Source organism: Salvelinus sp. IW2-2015, linkage group LG6.2, assembly GCF_002910315.2.
Source record: "Salvelinus sp. IW2-2015 linkage group LG6.2, ASM291031v2, whole genome shotgun sequence".
Lineage (NCBI taxonomy): Eukaryota > Metazoa > Chordata > Actinopteri > Salmoniformes > Salmonidae > Salvelinus > Salvelinus sp. IW2-2015.
Genome location: NC_036846.1, coordinates 892,314 through 915,355, shown reverse-complemented (window position 1 = coordinate 915,355; position 23,042 = coordinate 892,314). Strand labels below are relative to the sequence as shown.

The 23,042-nt window shown below is 43.8% G+C and overlaps 1 protein-coding gene across 1 annotated transcript in view; it reads left to right on the top strand.

Annotated features, from left to right (window-relative positions):
• The first annotated feature begins 7,575 nt into the window (after positions 1 to 7,575).
• Positions 7,576 to 23,042, top strand: part of LOC111965616 (putative methyltransferase NSUN7) — a 45,866-nt gene continuing 30,399 nt past the window's right edge. The window contains 6 exon segments of the mRNA XM_023989769.2: positions 7,576 to 8,254; positions 8,581 to 9,003; positions 17,442 to 17,500; positions 20,091 to 20,180; positions 20,182 to 20,219; positions 20,334 to 20,486. Coding sequence (XP_023845537.2) covers positions 8,655 to 9,003; positions 17,442 to 17,500; positions 20,091 to 20,180; positions 20,182 to 20,219; positions 20,334 to 20,486 — 689 coding nt within the window. The 5' untranslated portion in view covers positions 7,576 to 8,254; positions 8,581 to 8,654.

Sequence of the window (23,042 nt, the reverse complement as noted above, 5' to 3'; positions counted from 1 at the left end):
CAGTCTACTGTTCCGATGGGTTAATTGAACATCTGGACACTGACTGTATCTATAACCTCTCACATAGGCTACTATAATATTAWCTCCTGCAGAATGAAGCATTTCTTGCGGTAAAAAAAAACAAATGTCAATTTTGACTGAGGACTATTTTTCTTCCGTCATRCGGGAGTAATAAAGGCCTACTTCAMTATTTTTGTGGGATTTTTCTGTTGTTGATATATATATATACATTTGTATTATTATTTATTTCATTTTGATTTATCAGGGGGTGCTGTAGCACCCTAGGCAMCCCTACTTCCCGCTGCTGTGCTAATATCCATGGACAAGATAGTGTACGTATGAATGTTAATGTGACCCCATACAGTAGGTCTGGCTAAAGACGATCACAGACAAAGACATATATATAAACCAACCTGACTGCAGAGGGCTCCGTCCATATCGCACGAAAGTAACAAAATGCTCGCAGTTGAACATCAAATCATAGCCGTCAAAGAAGATCACTGAAATTCTGTCACACTTGTGCCTCTGGAGATGGAGGCCATTGATGTGTGTTGTTGCCAATCCTGATTTTTCCAGTTGAAATTTTGCTTTCAGAAATGTGTTGTAGGCGAAGAACTTAAGAAAGAAGGCCTCATTCAGCAGTCGTTCTCTGTTCAATAAAAATKATTGAGACAATAAATGCAACCTAAACATCAGCAGGCCTAATGTTACATAGGATGCCACCTTTCCAACAAGTCAGTTCAACAMATTTCTGCCCTGCTAGAGCTGCCCCGGTCAACTATAGTGCTATATTTTATGCCWAAAAATTGGGAAATTATATATATTATATKTTATACTAATACAATTGCACAGAGAAAGAGATTTTGTTTAACAAGTAATATAAAAACATTTTTAAGGTAGGGATCAAAATTCCTTTCAATACCTCACCTTGTGAGGATAATGGCACTGAGCCTTTAMAAATGTATATATTTTAGGAGGGAGAACACATTGAGAGGGATCTTAGACCATTCCTCCATACAGAATCCTTCCCGATCCTTGATATCCTTCGTCTGCGCTTATAGACTGCCCTCTTCAATTYAAMCCATAGGTTTTCCATGGGTTTCAAGTTCGGAGACTGAGATGGCCATTGCCAAATCTTGATTTTGATGTGTGCTTGGGGTTCTTGTTTTGCTGGAAGATCCACTTGCAGCCAAGTTTCAACCTCCTGGCAGAGGCAACTAGGTTTTTGGCAAAAAAATATCCTGGTACTGGGTAAAGTTCATGATGCTGTTGACCTTAACAATGGCCCTCAGGACCAGTGGAATCAAAATAGCCCCATAACATCAAAGAATTACAACCATATTTTACAGTAAGTTTGGCCTTTTCTTCTCATGCATTCTCATTTCTACGCCAAATATGCATAGCCAAAGAGCTCTATTTTCATGTCAACCAACAAATGTAGACTCCTGGAGTTCGCTAAATGGTATTGGCACTTGGATTGGAACTGGTGCTTTGGTCAGATGACATGAAAATAGAGCTCTTTGGCCASGCACACCAGTGGKGGATTTGGTTGATGGCTTTTTTCAAATCCAATGAATTTTCCATGTAGATTCCACTTCACAATACATTGGCAAAYTAGGTTGAAACAACAGTGATTCAACCAGTTTGTGCCTAGTGAGATATAATACAATTAGTACAAAGAGTGTCGTTTTAGTGTGTAGTAGGCAAGAGATGATTTGGGTACAGCCTCTGTAATGATTGCTTTGAGATATCAGCTGATGTAAGAAGGGCTATAGAAATACATTTGATTTGGTTTGATTTGTAAAATGTATTTATTTGTAAAATCAAATCAAACATGAATTTAAAGTTTTTTAAAGTTTGATTTGATTTAGTCCTACTCTTTAGCTTTGATTTTTGGTTGAGATGAAGACGTGAATCCAACATATTAATTATTGATTTGTAAACAAACTGGAATTAAAGCCAAACTAAGTCAGTGGCACAGATGGAACTATCCAAGCAGAAGATACAGTGTACATCTCATTCAAATGTTGAAATTTGGTTGCATTGACAAACACAATCCAATATTACAAAAAAAGCATTACATTTGAAATCATTCAGAGGTAGAAACCCTAGGTTAATATACAGTATATTGTCTATTTTCAGTTGATTCCTGGGTTGAATTGAAACAATAGCTGTTGATGACTTTGCGTTGTAAAAAGGTTTGTATTTGGTTGCGTTAACAACCAAACACAATTCAATATCACATTTGAAATACAGTAAATAGCCTAAAGTTAAGGCTATCTTACTAACTAATGTAACATTCAACCTTAAAATGAGGCTACAGTAACTATACATGTCTTCTTATGTAGTCATGTAAAGCGTCTATGTTCAAGTTACCATGCATAGGTCATCGCAGGGTCTGTGGAGATCTTCACGATTGCTGTAATAATCTGCATAGAATCTCGAACGCATTGATCACTTGCGCTTTGTACTTTTAAATGTCATCTCAACTGAAATCCAGGTCATTTGGTTCTGCTATTAGATAAAGCACAGTGATAACATAATAATCTTTTGAATAAAATAAATGTATTTACATTTAAAATGATCTGTGCTTTTAAATGGTTGAAAGCGCGGYGAGAGACATTTGGGTGTCAACTAAACCAAAAATCAGACATTGTTTTGGAAAACCTCCCTGGTCTTTGTGGTTGAATCTGTGCTTGAAATTCACTACTCGACTGAGGGACCTTACAGATAATTATATGTACAGAAATTAGGTAAACATTCAAAAATCATATGAACCACTGTTATTACCCATGCAACTTATTATGTGACTTGTTAAGCACATTTTTACTCCTGAAAGTATATAGGCTTGCCATAACAAGTGGGTTGAATACTTATTTGATTTCAGCTTAAATGTTTTATTAATCTGTAAAAATGTCAGGCTGTAACACTACAACATGTGGAAAAAGTGTTTAATATGAAAAAAAATGTAATAACAAGAGAGAGGTAGATTCCCACAGCAGTATCTTCTAGGCTGCATTTGGCTGAAACCAGGGTTGAAGTCACTCTTCAGGAACGGGGGGTGATGACATGTTGAAGTTGGCAAGCCATCACGGTTTGTGGAGCTTGTGATGAKGATGCTGAAAGCCACACTCCTTCATTTGGGAATACCATTAAAGACTGAGCCAACAACACAACTGTTAACAATGGATTGACCCCATCGTCACTCACATAGGTTTTAAAGACCTTCGTTTTAGGTGATCAGATGGAGAACTACACCTTTTTTTTTTAAACACCCTCGCGAGCACAGGGAAGAGAATACTTATCTCTGGCCCTCTCCCGTGCTACTGAAGGGGTTCGGAACATTTCAGCCTTTTCTTTACCCTGAATGAGCACCTGAATAAGCTTGCAACAACAGGAATGTCCCTTTTTGTGACAACTTTGATTTGCTGTGGGAGCAACCAGCACTTTTTTAAAAGAGACGGGATTCAACCTAACCGCAGTGGTTCCAGGATTATTTCCAGCAACATCGCAAACTGTTTTAGAGACTGACAGACGTGGTCTGGTAGTGCTCTAGTCCTCCCTGTCAGAATGAGCAAAAGAGGATTTGGAAAGCATATCAACTCCTGTAGAAATGGCACTATGGTTATTGTGAGTAACCTAATTTATGTTCCTTCATCTCGGGCCTTCATGTGAGTTTATACATACTGTTATCTCCTACCATTCTGATAGATTCGAGACTGTCAGAAAACGTGGTTATAATGTTAATAATTCGGTTGTTATTCCTTTGGCTACCTGGAGGCAGACACCCCAGAGGCAGAGTGGCCCACACTCATTGAATATGGCGCTTTGAAATGTTAGAGCAATCACAAGTAAAACCTTTCTCGTGAATGACTTCATGACTGAGCKCAAAGTTAATTGCATGTTTCTCATTGAAACATGGCTGTCATCAGACTGTAGTGCCGCTCTTATTGAAGCCTCTCCTCGGACTACGGCTTTTCATACTCTGACTATTGTCTATTGTCCTTGAGAACTAAGATAAAATCATTGTGTTGGGCGATTTTAATATTCATGTTGACAAAGAGACTGACTCCAAGGTCATTGAATTTATTAATCTTTTGAGCTCTATGGACTTTATCCAACATGTTACTATSCACACCCATAACCGTGGCCATACTCTGGACCTGGTTATTACCAAGGGGGCTTTCTATTAACATATCCTCTATTGTTGATGTTGCTTTATCTAATCACCACTGTGTATTTTTTATTACATTGTTGCCCATAGCATTATTGAGAAACACTATCTTACCTCTGAAGTTGATGCAAATTGTATTGAATGTATGAACAATACTCCACCACCTATTCTGCCTTCCTTTTGTGATGATTTAGTTGAAACTTTAATAACAAATTAAGGGTAACCATTGATGCCATAACTCCAGTAAAGTTGAAAAAAGGCCACATCCAAACGAYGATCCCCTTGGATGAGTGAGGAAACTAATAAATTAAAGAGAAATTGCAAAAAGGCAGAGTGGAAGTGGAGAAAGTCAAAGTTGCAGGTCCATTATGATATTCTGAGAGAGCAACTTGGCATATACAATCCATTCGGAAAGTATTCAGACCCCTTCACTTTTTCCACATTTTGTTATGTTACAGCCTTATTTTCAAATGTATTAAATAAAAKATATTCCTCATCAATCTACACACAATACCGCATAATGACAAAGAGAAAACAGTTTTCAAATATTTTTTTCAAATGTAAAAAAAACAAAAACAGAAATAACTTATTTACACAACTATTCAGACCCTTTGCTATGAGACTCCGAAATTGAGCTCAGGTGCATCCTGTTTCCATTGATCATCATAAAGTGAAAGGGTCTGAATACTTTCCGAATGCACTGTATAAGAAGGCAATTAGAAATTCCAGACGGGCTCATTTTTCTAACTTTATCACTATTAATCAGAATAATTTGAGAGTGCTCTTCTCGACAATTGATGGCCTGATAAGTCCTACCCCCGCAAACCTATGTGAACTTTCCTCCACATCTAAATGTGAGGAGTTTACAGCACATTTCAGAGATAAGACAACCAACAATAGGCTGGGTATGAGTCAAGCAAGACCTGATGAGAAGTTTGACATGTGCCCTTTAGTTAAAGTGGTAAATGATCTTAGAGCCAACACAGATGCCAAACAGCTCTCTGTCCTTAGATTAAAGTGCTGCATTCAACACTGTTGACCATGATGTCCTTCTGGAMAGGTGGGTTTGGCCTCTCCGGTGCAGTTCTAAATTGTTTTAGGACTTCTTTAACCGGTCGAGAGTTTTTTGTCACCCTTGGTGAACATAACTCAGAGAAGATACATATCACATGTGGCATTCCATAAGGTTCGATTTTGGGTCCGGTACTGTTCAGTTTATATATGTTACCCCTTGGCAGCGTTATCAGAAAGCACGGCATTGATTTTCACCGCTACACAGATGATACACACCTTCACATTTCTATGTCACCAGAGGATTTTACCTCCATGGATAAATGATTAGACTGTATTAGTGATTTTAATACAACTTCCTTCAGCTAAACTAAGACGAGACCGCAGTACTTGTTGTTGGAGTCAAAGCACAGAGAGAAAATCTAGCCGCACATTTTAGCAATAAAGATAAAACACCAGGTAAAAAACCTAGGTGTTATTTTAGATTCTGAACTAAATTTCGAATCACACATTAGGAATGTGACCAAAATAGCTTTTTACAACCTGAGTTTCTCTCTCAGGCCGTTTCTCTCTCAGGCTGATACAGAGAGACTCATCCATGCTTTTATTACAAGCAGGCTTGACTACTGTAATGCTCTCATGGCTGGTCTACCCAAGAAAGCCATTGGTCAACTGCAAAACATACAGAATGCTGCAGCACGGGTACTGACCAKTTTTTTACACCAATTTTAAGGTCTCTGCACTGGCTGCCTGTGAGTTTTTATAATTAATTTAAAGATTATTCTATTGGTTTGTCAATAAATAGACATTCTTGTGCACCCCGATACATATCAGATATGCTTTAAGTTATGTACCCAGTAGGTCCCTCAGGTCCTCTGGCACTTGCCTTTTAACTATCCCAAAGCCTAGGACCAAGAGGCATGGAGAGGCAGCCTTTAGTTATTATGCCCCCTGCCTCTGGAATAGCCTGCAGAGAACCTGAGGGGGGGGMAAAACTGGACATATTTAATAGATATCTTAAATCACATCTTTTTAGCTTTGCTTTTCCTTAGTGTGCTTTTTAGTTGTTCAGTTTGTGTCATTATTTTGTTATTTGTCTTGTGTTTTAYGATTTAACTGTTTTATGCATTAGGCCTAATAGTGCAGTGATTTATCAAATTTGGAAGCCTTTGCATAATAGCTGGGAAATTGTTGATTTTGCAACAACAAAAAATAGGATCGCAGAATCGCAAAATCCTGGATGGACTGGCAAATGCATCCCATAACATTTTCACACGCAAATAACCATTGATTTATTTTTACATGATACATCTGTACTTCTCAAGTTATGACTCAAAGGCAGAATGAGAGTTCATCAGAGCGGTCAGCACGCAGTCTCTTTCAACAAGATGGCAAATTCAGCACTATTCATAGTGTGCGACTTTCTTTATTTTTATATCTCTGTTAGTCAGCACCTCTACAAACGTTTTTGGATCTGCATTAGCTCATGCTTTTTAATAGGAAAGCTGCACCATCAGAATGCAATTTAGTGAGGGCCCAAAACAATGACAAATGTTTTTTTTTATTGTGAAACACTATAATTCCATTACTGCAGATGTATTTTGGACCTTTTCTGAAATGATAATGCAACAATGTTCCAGGAAGCTCCTTTAACAATGGGAGTTTTAACAAGGGTAGCTTTATAATGTATAAATGTTATGTTATCAAAAAGCTGTATACAAGAAACRTATTCCAGACTGGTCTGCAAGTTTTTAAGTTTTTATGGCTTTTCTAGTAATGCTGTACAGTAAATAGCGTTCCAAATAATAATAATAACTATAAAAAAGTTAGAAATATGTTCAAGATTTAAAATGTGACCGCTGAAGCAATTATTAGGATTATTAGTCATGTGTGCCCCAAAGATGATCTATTACATTGCGAAGATAGTCCACTAAGCACTAACAACAKAAATATAAACGCAACATGCAACAATTTCAAAGATTTACAGTTCATATAAGGAAATATGTCAATKGTGGTGGATGGATTATCTTGGCAAAGGAGAAATGCTCACTAACAGGAATGTAAACAAATGTGTGCTCAAAATGTGAGTGACACTTTACATGTTGCATTTACGTTTTTGCTCATTCTAGCCYATGAGAGGGCAGATACGCACAGCGTGCAACCTACACAACCAGTTTATTTCTCAAAGTTGCCAGAATGCCACGTGCRTCCACTTATAGCAATACATTTCTAACAACATAATCATTACGAAACTTCTATTAGATCAAATAAGCCTTACGTAGTAAATTAGTATTCCATTTTTTTGCTTACCAAATTAGACACTGTCATATACACCACTTTGTCTTCTTATTGCTGTATTCTCGCGCCGACAGATTTTGGGCGTAGTTAATCCTCTCGCTTTGCCCCTTCCTCTCTGGCATGGCGTAGTTTGGGAGATGCCTAGRCAGATGAAAGAGACTGGGTGCCACCTATTACCACTGCCAGGTTTTGGGTCCGGGATGGAGGCCATGTGGAAAGCAATGAAATGCCAGAAAAGGGGCATTAGACTAGAGAGATAGTAGGCTATGCTATGGCAMATTTGATTAAACATTCAAGTCGTGTCTGTGTTACTGAAATGTAGGTATTCTTATCTGTCAAATTGAACGTAGTAGGCTACTCCCGCATAAATCTTGGATTCCAGGAAATTAGCATATAGTTACCATGGTGATGGTAGCTCGCTGATCCAAGGAGTTCCACAAAAATACTGCTAGCTACTTGAGGAAGTTTTCTGATTACTTCTAGCAAGCTAGCTAGCTTTTTAATTTGCTAGTAGATCTACTGTGTCTCACTTTTGAGAGTAAAACGACTAGGTATTTTCTCCAGCATTTTTTATTGCCAAGTTAAAGAACATCTCCAGGAGTCCGCCCATCGCGAAAAGAAGACAGCCAGATTGTAGGTGCTCAGGTTAGGTCTCAGTTTTGGTCACGTAGCCCAAACATCTGCTTCGACATAAGGAAATATGACTATGTTTGCTGCTGGTTACTGGATACCTGAGACAGAAAAGTTCTGAAGACGTCTCCCCCTCTGAAGGTAAAGACCGCAACCACTATACCGTACGTTTACTATTCAAGAAAATCGTACTGTAGCCTACCATTTGTCTCTAATTGTTGTTACGTTGTAACGTCAACACATTTCAGCAGCAGCGTTGCAATTGTACAATTAGAAGCCTGTATTTTTTGTCATGATTGTCTTTGTGTCATAAGTAGTAGTAGTAGTCCTGGTGGTTTATTATTATACTTTTATAAAAAAAAWTTTTTTTTWACATAATTTTGTATATCCTTTCTTGGCTTGAACCCTTAACTCACAGTTACAGTGTGTCTCCAGTGTACAGTATGTGGGTGTTTTTGTCTTTTCAGGGCCTGAGTGGAGGGACAGGAGTTGGGTCGTGTTCTTGAGGTGAGCCTTGTTAGAACCAGGCAACCATAACAAGATGGTGAAAAAAAACACAGGACACTCACGACAGTCGTCTATATCCAAGACAGCTGGTGGCTCTCAGATATCCAGCCTCAAAGACCTGAGCCTGCTGGATGGATCTGGCCTTGGGCAGGAGGAGACCCCAGAGCTGCCTCCAGAACCCCCCACACCTGACGAGGGCCACTTGGGCTTCCCAGACCCTGTCTACCTGCTGGCAGCAGTCATCTTTCAGAACACTCACCTGGAGAAGCCTGCTGCCCACCGATTAGTCAGTTATGGCAAGCGGGCGGGGCTGCCCCTGCCTGAGGCCAAGGATGAGGCGTACCAACGCAGCTCGTATGAGCTGGCCTTCAACACACTCAAATGTAAGTGAACAGCAGATAGGACTGTAGGCTATGGGGAAATGTCTACTTAGAAAGGTTTACTATCCTTTCTCCTTCATTCTATATTTTCCTCCTTAATTGATTACAGTATGTACGTATGTATGATGGGTCCCCATTCCGCTGCATATGATTGGACGAGGTTGTCTTGAGCCACGCATGCAAGAGAAAAGCAACAAAAGCAAACAAACGGCCATTTGAAAATGAGAATGAATAGTGTTAGGGACATTAATTGACAGGTGGAATTGAATCCTGATAGATTGATGGAGGGAAAAGTGCAAGGGAAAATCCCTTTGAATGGCCATGGGGAATTCAGTGGGATGTTACAAATCAATTGTTCACATATATATTTATTTATCATCTGTGAAACCAAGGACAGGGGGGGGGCAGGTCTGCGGCTGCCAAACACACAGGGCGTGTAATCACCATGGCGTTAAGGGACGGGAAGGTTAGAGGACTGTCAGTGCAGCCCAGGAGATGGAATCGATTTCTCCTGCTCTCCCCATGTGAGAGGGGCTTTCATCTCTCTAGATTAGGCTTGCTTGTTGAGGTCCGGGTTTGCATATCAGACTAACTCGAGCTCCATTGCTTCCCTGCTGCAACTGTAAAAGTGGTTGTGAAAGCAGGAGTTACGTTTCCTGGCTACCCCAGACTCCTTGCTCCGGCCAAACGTTACGCCACGCCCACAGACGTTAGTTTCTTCTCCGCAGTGAGTCTGGATCTGAGTACCTCCCCGACCCTTCACCGAGTGCGAATAACATTCAGGGCCATCTGATTGGCCCAGAAACCAATGGGTTGGCCAGAGCTAGAACACGCGTGGTTAAAACGGCAGTTTGAAAATGTGTCATTGGCTTTGATACTCTGATTGGTTAGAGACGATCCTATCCCTCATGACTTTGTTTTGTACAGCGCCCCTCGTGCCGCTCATCACCACAAACAACTTCAATGATGGCAGTCTCAGACTAAAGTACACTACATGAGTATGTGGACACCTGCTCATCGAGCATCTCATTCCAAAGTCATGGGCATTAATATGGAGTTGGTCCCCCCTTTGCTGCTATAACAGCCTCCACTCTTCTGGGAAAGCTTTCCACTAGATGTTGGAACATTGCTGTGGGGACTTGCTTCCATTCAGCCACAAGAGCATTAGTGAGGTCAGGCACTGATGTTGGGCGATTAGGCCTGGCTCACAGTCGGCGTTCCAATTCATCCCAAAGGTGTTCGATGGGGTTGAGGTCAGGGCTCTGTGCAGGCCAGTCAAGTTCTTCCACACAGATTCCGACAAACCATTTCTGTATGGACCTTGCTTTGTGCACAGGGGCATTGTCATGCTGAAACAGGAAAGGGCCTTCCCCAAACTGTTGCCACAAAGTTGGAAGCACAGAATCGTCTAGAATGTCATTGTACGCTGTAGTGTTAAGATTTCCCTTCACTGGAACTAAGGGGCCTAGCCCAAACCATGAAAAACAGCCCCAGACCATTATTTCTCCTCCACCAAACTTTACAGTTGGCACTATGCATTCGGGCAGGTAGTGTTCTCCTGTCATCCGCCAAACCCAGATTCATCCGTCGGCCTGCCAGATGGTGAAGCATGATTCATCACTCCAGAGAATCTGTTTCCACTGCTCCACAGTCCAATGGTGGCGAGCTTTACACCACTCCAGCTGATGCTTGGCATTGCTCATTTTGATCTTAGGCTTGTGTGCGGTTGCTCGGCCATGGAAACCCATTTCACGTTTCTTCCAGAGGCAGTTTGGAGCTCGGTAGTCAGTGTTGCAACCAAGGACTGATGATTTTTACTTGCTTTCAGYATTCGGCGGTCCCGTTCTGTGAGCTTGTGTGGCCTACCACTTCGCAGCTGAGCCGTTGTAGCTCCTGGATGTTTCCACTTCACAATAACAGCACAGTAGACCAGGGCAGCTCTAGCAGGGCAGAAAATTGCCGAACTGACTCGTTGAAAAGGTGGCATCCTATGATGGTGGCACATTCTAATGCCAATGTTTGTCTATGGAGATTGCATGGCTGGGTGCTCGATTTTCTTCACCAGTCAGCAACGGGTGTGGCTGAAATAGCCAAATCCACTCATTTCAAGGGGTGTCCACATACATTTGTATATATAGTGTATGTGGCGAACAACAGAACATTGGAAGAATTTAGTGTGAGTCGTCAGGCTAGAAGTTCAAAGGTCATACAACAAAATAGGGCACACCGTGTTGGATGGAAGAGGTCTGAGATCCTATCTTACCTCTATATTTAGTATAGTATCGCTTGTCTCTATTCATTTCTATGGCTTGGAGTCCTTATTTCCAGGGGAAAAAATAGGTAAGTCGATTTTTTCTCTCTCTCATTTCAATCCCATTTTTTGTTTAATAAGTGTCATGTTATCAGTTCCACCTCATTCTGATTCTCCCCCGTCTTTCCTACCCTCATATCCCTGGAATGAGTTCATTTGGAGAGCACCAGATAGTGGGATAATGTTCTGGAGATAAAAATGTACAGCAAATGAACGGGTTATTGACTAGCAGAGGCTGACGCTGGGTAGGTCCGTACAATAATCACCACAGATGTGTCACATTTTTCTCCCCTCCTAATTGTAGTCGTTTACAATTTGGATGTGGCTCACTGTTTATAATGGGACGTGCCTACAATGTCTGCGGCAGAATTCATTTGCAAAATAAGGACATTTTCTGGCTGGTCGATAGAATGTCCGTCATTATTACAAAAGACAAAAGGAGGTGGATCGCTACATTGTAATTGTGCCTGAACTGTGTCAATGCTGTCCTACTGTAGCCAAGATTGCTTGGTGTGGTGAAGATGTACACAGCYTATTTGTCCAACACATCAGATTCGGTCACAATTGTTGCGTTTCAAAAAATATATTGCTAACCAATGAAATGACACAGCTGAGAAAGACGCCTTAATCTCCCCCACTGTCCTCCGATGAGCGGGATGACTTCAGGTTGCAGAGATCGATATACACAACACACTGGATGCGTCTTACACGCACAGCCTGGGAATGACAATGATCCAACATCRAGCTGAGGTCAGTTGTTAACATTAAAAAAAAAAAAAAAAAAGCTTAGGCAGCAAAAACCCGGCGAGCAAAATGCCAATGAGCCCTTGTATTGATCATGTGATTATAACTCTTATCCATTCAAATCAAAAGTAGCCCTAAACCCCATAACGACACACAGAGGACAAAGTCAAGTGTTCCCGTAATGCAGTCATTATTACAGTAATGTAGACTTGTGTGTTGGGCAGTGATTTCTGACGACGTCACCCCACTCATTCACACAAAAGAACTGAACTGAATCGAGCATAGAGGAGGCGGATGGCCTGATGTTCATTGGATGGAGGTGGTTTAGTTTAGAGGGGGCCTGGTGGTAGTGTGTGTTGCTGCAGTGTACGAGATGACCCACTGTGAACCTCTTAAGTGTGAAACCAAAGGGAAATTATTACCTGGGTATCTAGGAATATCTAGATTACAGTGATCTATTTCTGTGTCATTCCCCCTCCTCCCTCATTCTAGTTCTCTCTTTTCCTCCCCTCTTATTTTATTTCCCCCTCTCTCTTTCTGGCTCCGCCCCACCACTCTTTTCCTCCTTCTCGTTCTCCTCTTTTTCTCTATTCTTCACCAGCGCCCCAGTCATCACCTTGAATCTTGGAGGGTTGATCACATCTCTTCATGTCCCTGGTCTCAGACAAATAATTTGCTCAACGGAGAGAGAAAGAGAGAGAGGTGGGATTCCCCCCCCATCCATCCCTCCCTCTCTCTCCATTCCCTCTCTCTGTTCTCCATTCCTCCGAGGCCCACTCCTGTCTCTTTGTCCGTAGTAGCCAGCAGCCATGTCACAGCACAGAGCTGATATGTGGCCGGAGTAGGCAGGGAGTAGGTTTATTTGACTTGGGGGGGGCTCCTTGTTTCAGACCGTGGGAGGGAGAGAGCGAGAGAGAGGGAACATGTCATTTCTGCCCTTGGCTAAGAGCATGGCACTTTACCCCGAGACGCTTCAGCAAATATCAAACATTGCAGGTTGATAATATGTAAGCTATTTAACGCTGCCATCCTGTCCAAGGGTTCTGCTCAGCTCGCCTGAATAGAGACTCGGGGGTTTGTTGGCAGAGCTTCTTTTAGATTCATGTGAAATGGAGTGTACCGATGTGGAATACTKCGAGACAAAGAGCTGAATAAGGCCAAGTGGGGTTGTATTCAGGCCTTCTAGCGCTCCTGTGTGGATTTATTTGACCGTGTTCATCATCACTCACTGGCCTTAGTTAGTTTGTTACCTGGACGAGGGCCACACGACACAAACTCAAACAATTGGTTAGAGAGTAGCGCCTCATCCTAGGTTGTCATGAAGTTGCCCCTAGACACTGGTATAAGATCAGTTTGGCATTTTTACCCTTAAAGGTTAAGGCTAGGATTTGGGGAGGGTACGCTGATCCTAGATCTGTGCATAAGGGCAACTCCTACCCGAAGCTTATAGSTCGATATTTAGGTGCTTACACCTCAGCTCAGCGCTGCCCCTGATGTGTAATAGCTTCTGGTATGAGAGATTTATATGTGAATTTACTGTGTTTTACTCCTCAGTCCTCCCTAGGCTGATTTATAGACCAGAGAGGATAATGACCTCCACATATATATATATATACCGCATCATCATCACACCATCTCCTCCCCTCTGGGTCTGTGCTTTCCTCCTGTACTGTAGGGTCAGGCAAGGCGGCCATGTTGCTAGGCTTATCTTTAAGACCTTCTGCTGCTATGATCGAAACACTCATTGACCTGACGCTGCCGTAAATCATGCAAGGAGTATAGGCCCAATCACTGACACTGTCTTTAGTGTGTGTGTGTGTGTGTGTGCGCGTGCGTGTGTGTATACATGTGTGTTTTTTTGCACCCTTTTATCTAGCCTTCATCTGTTTAGCCCGTTGAGCAGACGGTTGGCGTGATTTGTGATGTTATGGTAGGTTAACAGCGGTGTATGTTGTTGCCATGGTGTCCCAGTGGCAGTTAGATAGGACTCAGGTGTGTCTTTTAAGATTAGAGGTTAATCAGGGCAGCACAGCCATTGTGTACACACACGTCACACACACACACACACACACACACACACACACACACACACACACACACACACACATCACATCACAGCACACACTCAAAACCCTTCCCGTCTGCCCCATTTCATTTTCGCCTTCTCAATGGGATAAAGAGGATTTTGAAAATAAGGAAAATGCTGTTCTATCAAGATTACCTGGAACATGTGCGTTTTGGATAAAGCTGCCGTGCTTCCCTTTCCAATATGTGGTGAAAACACATTGCAAAACTGAGGGGGTTTAAAAACAGGTGTTCCCTAATCCAAGATAAAGCAGATGTGTTGCTGTTTGCTCTCCCTTCTTTGGAGTTGAAGGAGAAAGCCTGTGGTTCTGGGGACACTGGGAACCAGAATGTGTGAGTCTGTTTGTTTGTGTGTGTGCGAAGCTGTGTGTGTGAGACTGTGTGTGTGTGAGGCTGTGTGTGTGTGTGTGTGTGTGAGTGTGAGGCTGTGTGTGAGCGAGGCTGTGTGTGAACGAGGCTGTGTGTGAACGAGGCTGTGTGTGAGCGAGGCTGTGTGTGAACGAGGCTGCGTGTGTGAACGAGGCTGCGTGTGTGAACGAGGCTGTGTGTGTCCGAGGCTGCGTGTGTCCGAGGCTGCGTGTCTGAGGCTGCGTGGCCAAGGCTGCGTGTGAGCGAGGCTGCGTGTGGCCGAGGCTGCGTGGCCGAGGCTGCGCGTGTCCGAGGCTTCGTGTCCGAGGCTGCGTGTGTGTGAGACTGTGAGTGTATGTCAGAGTATGTGAGCGGAGTTGAGCGGTCAGAAATCCCGCTCCTCGCTCAAAAGAGAAGGAAAAACTGCCGCTCCAAATTCGCTCCATAACATTAAAATCACAATTTAACCAACACCCATCTATTTTTGTGACTACCTGGACCTACCATTTGGCTTTGAAGTATTGAAACCAAACCATATGATTTGAATGAAAAGTAGACAACAGGAAAACAACAGCGAAAGGTGACTGTAAGAAGCGCTCATCATTTCAAATAAGCTGCATGTCGTATTAAACAGCATATAAACACTCTAAATAKGTCAGGAGCCAGACAGGGAGCCAAAGAGGGAACGAAAATGAATTATTTAGGCTATATTATTTATATTATTTCAAGGCTATAGCCTACAAAAAAAATACGTTGTGAAGCATTTGCGGGTGCGACACACTAGGCTGGTAGGGGCATTAAGCGCTCAGCGTTTAAACAAAATGTTGTTGTTGTTAATAGTATATACAGTAAATTGCACATATAGGCTGTGACTCACTTAGAATTCATTACAAATTAAACGAAAAATAATTAGGCTCCATCTATAGTGCCTTTGAATTCATTTTTAGAAACATGAGTTTGTCCGGAGTCTCTGGCTTCAGGCTCATGCGATGGTGCATGGAGATCAGGCCAGCAGTGGAGAATGCCCTCTCAGTGCTTGCAGAGCCACTGGGAATACTAAACACCGTTCGGGCCACTCTTGCCAGGCTGGGCAGGGATGTGTAGTTGTTTTCAGTTTCTTCTGTAGGTAGGCCTAAAGGGTTTTAGGTACTATAACCCTATCAAAACGGAAAGCTCCTTGAAAGAGGTAAAATGACAGGCCTATTGGGCCAAAATCAAGGATGGCCTATTGTGTAGATAATAGAATGAAAATGAACGAAACTTTTAACAGATCAGATTTTTAGTTAATAAATACTTTGCTACAGTGATTCGCTTTGCTACACTTAGCTAGCTACCCACCTGGTTCCTTTCTGTTGGCATGTGCACGTACTAAGGACACCATCATGCTTTCGGGATACCTGTCTTTTCAGATTCCACAATGGTTCTTTAGTTGTGGACACTACATCACCTCACTCCCTCTCTTGCTCGTGGTCCTCCTCGTCTTTGTTCACCTGTGTGTTTTATCAGTTTCCTTATGAAAACATTTAGAGAACTCCATGACAGGAGCTAAAGCATGGGGCCATAGCAACACACGAGTAGATTACAAATGCATGCTGGGCCGGCATGCCATGAGCTCCTGAAGTGTTCGTGAAGTGCTCGTGAAGTGCCCGTGAAGTGCCCGTGAAGTGCCCGTGAAGTGCTCTTGAAGAGCTTGTGAAGTGCCCGTGAAGTGCCCGTGTAGTGCCCGTGTAGTGCTCGGGAAGTGCTCGGGAAGTGCCCGTGAAATGCCCCGTGAATGGCCCGTGAAGTGCTCGTGAAGTGCCCGTGAAGTGCCCGTGAAGTGCCCGAGAAGTGCCTGTGAAGTGCCCGAGAAGTGCCCGAGAAGTGCCCGTGAAATGCTCGTGAAGCAAGCGCTACTGGAGCGGGTGAGAATGCCGACGCTCCAGTCAAATTTGGCACACTCCACTCCTCGCTCCGCTCACATACTCTTGTGTGTGTGTGTGTGTGTGTGTGTGTGTGTGTGTGTGTGTGTGTGTGTGCTGTCTCTTATACACATCTAGATGTGTATAAGATGTGTGTGTGTGTGTGTGTGTGTGTGTGTGTGTGTGTGTGTGTGTGTGTGTGTGTGTGTGCGGCGTGCGCGAGGCTGTGTGGGTCAGAATAAAACATCCTGTTGTCAAGGGAGACAGATGTTCCCTTCATGATATCTCAGCTAGGGCAGAGAGAAGAGAAAAACACATTAGGAACTGCAGATCTCTCTCAGATAGCTGGTAAGTAGCCTACAAGACCTTGGTCTCTAATGAGAGCAATGCACAGGGCATGTATCCTGGTATTACAGCCACTGATTACATGACCAGCAATGTGTGATTAATAAGTGTCATCAGTGTCACAGAGGCTCTAATTTCAGACATAGTAAATGAATTATGGTAAATTAACTCAATTAAATCTCTGATTAACTCCATTAAAATACAAATGAGCGTTTAATCGTGTGAATAAAAAAATCCTCATCTAATTGAATTAGCGTTTCAAATTATAGTGAGATTATTCCTGCTGCCTGCGAGAACTCTCTCGCTGTCTCTCCCTATCTCCTTTCTAGACAAGAGCTCAGTATTAGATATGGAGTCTCAGCCCTAGTCATTTATTTCATTGGGTTATGTGTGTAATTCTATCAGGCATGTTCCAAATGATCCTGTCTGGTCTGGGCTGGTCTGTGTAGATAATTAGAGATAGAGATAATAAAGATAGAGATGAGATTGGCAAGATCCTGAACCATTATCTCCATATAATGGAAATATTAATTCTCACCTTCTTCTTCTTCATCTCTCTCTCTCTCTCTCTCTCTCTCTCTCTCTCTCTCTCTCTCTCTCTCTCTCTCTCTCTCTCTCTCTCTCTCTCTCTCTCTCTCACATGACCTCTTACTTACCTGTCTACGAGTTACACTATTGAAACATTCTCTATGCTCCTCCCCCCACAGACCAAGAGCTCCTGGAGGACATCATGATTGACAGCTGCTTTTACCTCTCTCAGCCAATGGTGAGTGAAACATAGAGCTTCACCCAGGGAGGTGGAAGTTCGAGATCTGTTTCAACCGGTTTTGGCTTTCTCTAACTAACGTCCTGACTCCACAGCGGTACTTCAGAGCTCTCAATATTCATGTCCCGCTGTTCTCCTTGTTGTACAAACTCTTTGTTCAGCTCCGCATGCTTTTCATACCACTAATCTGTAACTGTGATACCGATTATTATATATCGATGGAACGCCTTTTCTTCACATCACAAAGCAATTTGGTGCTGCACATCTGAGAGAACAACGAGAACTCGGCTAGTCGGTTGTTTGTTGCTTTGTTGCTTTTCTCAACCAGAAACACTCCATTAGTGATGGGATCAGGATGCTCTACATGACGCCCTGGGCTGCTGGGTCTGCGTGCCCGCCGCTCAGCGGGTCTGAGTGTATTCTGGTCGATACGTATCCCTCCTCTCTCTGTCTCTGGGAGCGGTTGTCTGGGCTGTGAGCCCAATACAATTAGCAGTGCACTGTGTAGACGTAAAGAGAAGGTTCCCACGGCAGCCATGAACCGAGAGGTAGTGGCACTGTAAAACAACGCCTCCCTACTCATTTACGTAAATCAAGATTGGCGTCTGGGATGGTTTTTGAGTGTACTTTTGCCTCGCTGTAGTTTAAAAGAAACAGGCTTGTGATGTTAGAGTAGAGATGATGGTAATGATAATGATGGAGATGGTAATGTGAGGGCAAACTGGAATTCATCCATAAGCACGCACACACACACACACACACACACACAGACAGACACACACACACGCATGACACGCACAGACTTACTGTAGTACCTGTGTGAAATATGGCCTTGCCTGGAATGAATGGGTCTTCTCTATGGTGGGGTGGCAGGTCGTTATTCTGCATCCCACCAGGAGACAATAAAGGCCAGACACAATGAGGCTCTCTTCAGAACTCACTCTCACCTCATTTTACACCCCTGGCATCTATAAAGTTCAACCTTGACAGAAAGAGGAGGAGCGGGGTGCCGAGGGAGACGTAAAAAAGGAGAGAGGGATGGGGATAGAAAGGAAAGGTGCCATCTAGAACCTAAAAGGGTTCTTCGGCTGTCCCCACAGGAGATCCCTTTTGGAAGCCTTTTTTTCTAAGAGGGGAACTAAAGTCTGGAGTGTATTTGATTGCAGCGAAGAGAGAAATGTGGCTTAGATCTACCTCACTGCGGCTGGAAATAGAGGGAAGTGACCATGCAGTGACCAGAGAGACAAAGCATAGGAGTTGAACTGACAAAACTGCACAGTATTCTCCTGATGATAGACCATGCATAGCAGCTACCGCTGTATTTTGTAGACCTCATCATTTTATCATTACTTGGTCCATCACATCCATCACGGCCAATGTTAAGTGGTCAGTGTTGGGTGTTAAGGCCTGATGTCACAGCGTGGCAGCAGGGGTGACGCGACAACACAACAGACTTGTTTACTTCCATCCACGGGACGCTGTTGCCAGGCAGCCCAGGACGACGACCCCCCCCCCCCCCCCCTCGGGTTCAACCTTGGTAGAAGGCGAGCGATGACGGAGGGAGGGGAAAGAGGAATGCAGGGAAAGGAGGGGGAGATAGGGACGGACCCAGCACCTGTTTCTGATATCAACCTTTCCAAAATCTGATTAAAAGCCCCTGAGTGAATAACGAGCTGGCGCTAGTTCTTTAGCCGAGCAGTTAGCGTTAGCCTAGCGTAGCGTCTCGCTCCATTAGCCTTGCAGCGGCGCCATGGCAATCTGTTGCTGCCGAGCAACACCATCTGCCACTAATGTGATCTGTGTCCCTCGACCCCTTGAGGGAGAGAGAGGAAGAAAGGGGAGGGATGGAGCGACGGAGGGATAGAGTGACAGAGGGATAGAGTGACAGAGCGTGAAAGTATGAGAGGGAGAGGAAGAGAGAGTGATAAGCTGGTGGGAGAGGTAGAGGGAGAGATGGAGTGTGTCTTCCTGCTGGGTTTAATTAAGAGGTAGGAGCCAGGTCCTGGCAGGGCGTCACAAAGCTGCTCCACCACCCTCCCTCTGCCTCTGACTGGAGGACTGGGGACCGCTGGGTAACTGCCCAAAACAACCATAGGAGTTACACGTCTCTGTCAATCACTTAGCCTAATCAATAAACCCATCAAACTGCCTTCTCAGGGGATATCTCTTGAGGGTTTCTGCAGGTAGTTACTGTGTATAGCAGTATTGAATTATCCTTACTGTGTCTCGGCGATCTCTGGGGTTTGATGATAAAGAATGTTGATTGTTGAACCGTGTCAATTCGTTCTACTCTCTCTCTGTGCTCCCTCTGGTGTAGGCATCCAACTGTTGAAGAACAACTCCTTCATCCGTCCTATGCTGTATCTGTTGTTTTCTGTCTTCGGCCGACTGACAGTTTGTTGGCAGTTGACTGTTAGAGCGTGACATTTCTATCCGTAGATACTCTGGTGCGGTTGATTGTTGAAGCAAAACTTCTCTCTCTATCCAGCCCCAACTCTGCTGTTATTTCCGTTTCTGGACAAGTATACGGTTGGCTTTTGAAGTGTGTCTGATCTATGGATTCTAACTCTACGCTGCGTTCTTCCTCCAGCCTGATGACCAGATGAGTCTGGTGGTGGTGATGCTCTACGACTTCCAGGACAGGAAGTTCCTCCCTCGGGAATGCCAGGGGGAGGAGCTCGATACAGGAAGTCAGGGAGGTGGAGAACTGCCTCCTCAGGTAAGAGGGAAATGAGGGGGGGGGGGGGTGTACTGTATCTGTGTTGTTTTGGTAGGTAGCTGAGGGGTATGAGTGTCTGTTGGAACACCTTCTCTCTTCCTGTGTGTGTTGTAGGTTTAAGACCAAGCTGGCAGCCTCCCTGGCTCGCAGTAGGATCAAACATGACCTCCTGACCATCGACTGCATCCTCCCCGAGGCTGTGAGGAAGAAACAGGAGAGAGCCAACAGGTTGCTCCTCTACGCATGGGTCAACACATTCAAGAGCAGGTCAGCACACACACCCACACACAACACACACACACACAAACACCACACACAACACACACACACACACACACACACACACACACACACACACACACACACACACACCACACACACACACACACACACACAACACACACACACACACACACACACACACCACACAGGTCTGAGATTGTGGGTGTTTGGCCAATGGTTTATGATCCAGGTGCCATGTAGACATCCCATTTAAAGCATAGTGCGCGTGTGTGTGTGTGTGAGAGAGAGAACGGAGGAGAGACGTAGAGAGACGGGGAGAGAGAGAGAGATTAGGTTAGATATTTCTTTGTCTGATTTTCCACAGATAAATGCTTTACGTAGAAGAAAATGCACCGCGAGAGAGTGAGAGACATGGCATAGACAACATCATACATACACATTCATGAAAAACAAAACAGAAATGACAGCTTAAGGACTCTTACACCTCCCTTCACCATTACAATCACTGTGCCCCCCCTCACCCCCCCCACATCACTGTGCCCCCCCACATCCACTCAATATAACACATCCCCTTAATGTCCAAGTTCATGTTATTGCACAACCCTATCATTACAATGTCCACGATTCCATGATTATTTTACACAGTTACATTTCCCTTATCACTTTTAACAATTGCACGTCCATCCCCATGTCCTCCTTATTTTTCATAAGGGTCAGTGCGTGTGGCACAAATTTGTTTTTGTACCCGACCAGTTTAGACTCGGGAGTCTGTAGTGTTTCCTGGATGGCAAGATCACAAACTCGGAGTTGGGAGGAGTCCTTCCTCTGCTATTTTGTTTGCCGTCCTCAGCATGTTTTTGTGGTAGCTGTCCAGAAAGGTTCTTTACGCAGTTCTCAGCAGACTTGTCACCCTGGCTTTTGTCTGTACTGTGACACTGTCGTACCACACTGTAATGCAAAACGGCAAAACGCTCTGGATACTGGAGCATAATAAAAGATAACAATACGAGTAAACCAAACATTTAGAAGTGTCACGCCCTGACCGTAGAGATCTTTTTATGTCTCTATTTAGGTTTGGTCAGGGTGTGATTTGGGTGGGCATTCTATGTTCATTTTCTATGTTTTGTATTTCTTTGTGTTTGGCCGGGTGTGGTTCTCAATCAGAGGCAGCTGTCTATCGTTGTCTCTGATTGAGAACCATACTTAGGTAGCTTTTTCCCACATGGTTTTTGTGGGTAGTTATTTTCTGTTTAGTGTTTTTGCACCTGACAGGACTGTTTCGGTTTCGGTTATTCTCTTTGTTATTTTGTTATAGTGTTCAGTTTCAATAAAAAGCATGAACACTTACCACGCTGCGCTTTGGTCAGATTCTGTTACTTCAGACGACGAAAAACGTTACAGGAAGACCTTCCTATATTGAGTTGCATAATTATAATACAGGAAGGCACAATTTATACTACAATATTTACACAAGTATTGGGGGTGGGGGGGGGGGTCCTTGTATAAACTGAGCATATAATAAGAGTCTGGTAGCAGTAGTTGTGCAATGTGTGTGTGTGTGTGTTCGTGTGGATGTGTGTGTGTCTGTATTATCATGACACAAGGCGAGACCCAGATGTAGACACAGGAGGCAGATGGTTGGAGTATTACAATGTTTATTCATCCGAAAAGACTAGGCAAGAGAATGGTCGTGGACAGGCAAAAAGGTCAAAACCAGATCAGAGTCCAGGAGGTACAGAGTGGCAGACAGGCTCGAGGTCAAGGCAGGCAGAATGGTCAGGCAGGCGGGTACAAAGTCCAGGAACGGGCAAGGGTCAAAATCGGGAGGACTAGAAAAAGGAGAAATGCAAAAAGCAGGAGAACGGGAAAAACGCTGGTTGATTGGAAACATACAAGAGGAAATGGCACAGAGGGACAGGAAACACAGGGATAAATACACTGGGGAAAATAAGCGACACCTGGAGGGGGTGGAGACAATCACAGGGACAGTGAAACAGATCAGGGTGTGTGTGTGTGTGTGTGTGTCTGTGTGGATGTGTGTGTGTATGTCTGTGTGGGTGTGTAAATGTGTGTGTGTCTGTGTGTGTGTATCTGTGTGTGTGTGTGTGGGTGTGTGTGTGTATGTCTGTGTGGGTGTGTATGTCTGTGTGGGTGTGTGTGTGTATGTCTGTGTGGGTGTGTGTGTATGTGTGTGTGTCTGTGTGGTGTTGTGTGTGTGTGTGTATGTCTGTGTGGGTGTCTGTGTGTATGTGTGTGTGTGGTGGTGTGTGTGTGTGTGTGTGTGTGTCTGTGTGTGTGTATGTGTGTGTGTGTCTGTGTGTGGTTATGTGTGGGTGTGTCTGTGTGTATGTCTGTGTGGGTGTGTGTGTGTGTCTGTGTGGGTGTGTGTGTGATGTCTGTGTGTGTGTGTGTGTGTGTGTGTGTGTGTGTGTGTGTGTGTGGTGTGGGTGTGGGTGTGGGTGTGTGTGTGGGTGTGGGTGGGTGGGTGGGTATGTCTGTGTGGGTGTGTGTGTGTATGTCTGTGTGGGTGTGTAAATGAGTGAGTGCATGTGTACTAAGGTGTGGAGAATCAGAGCAGGT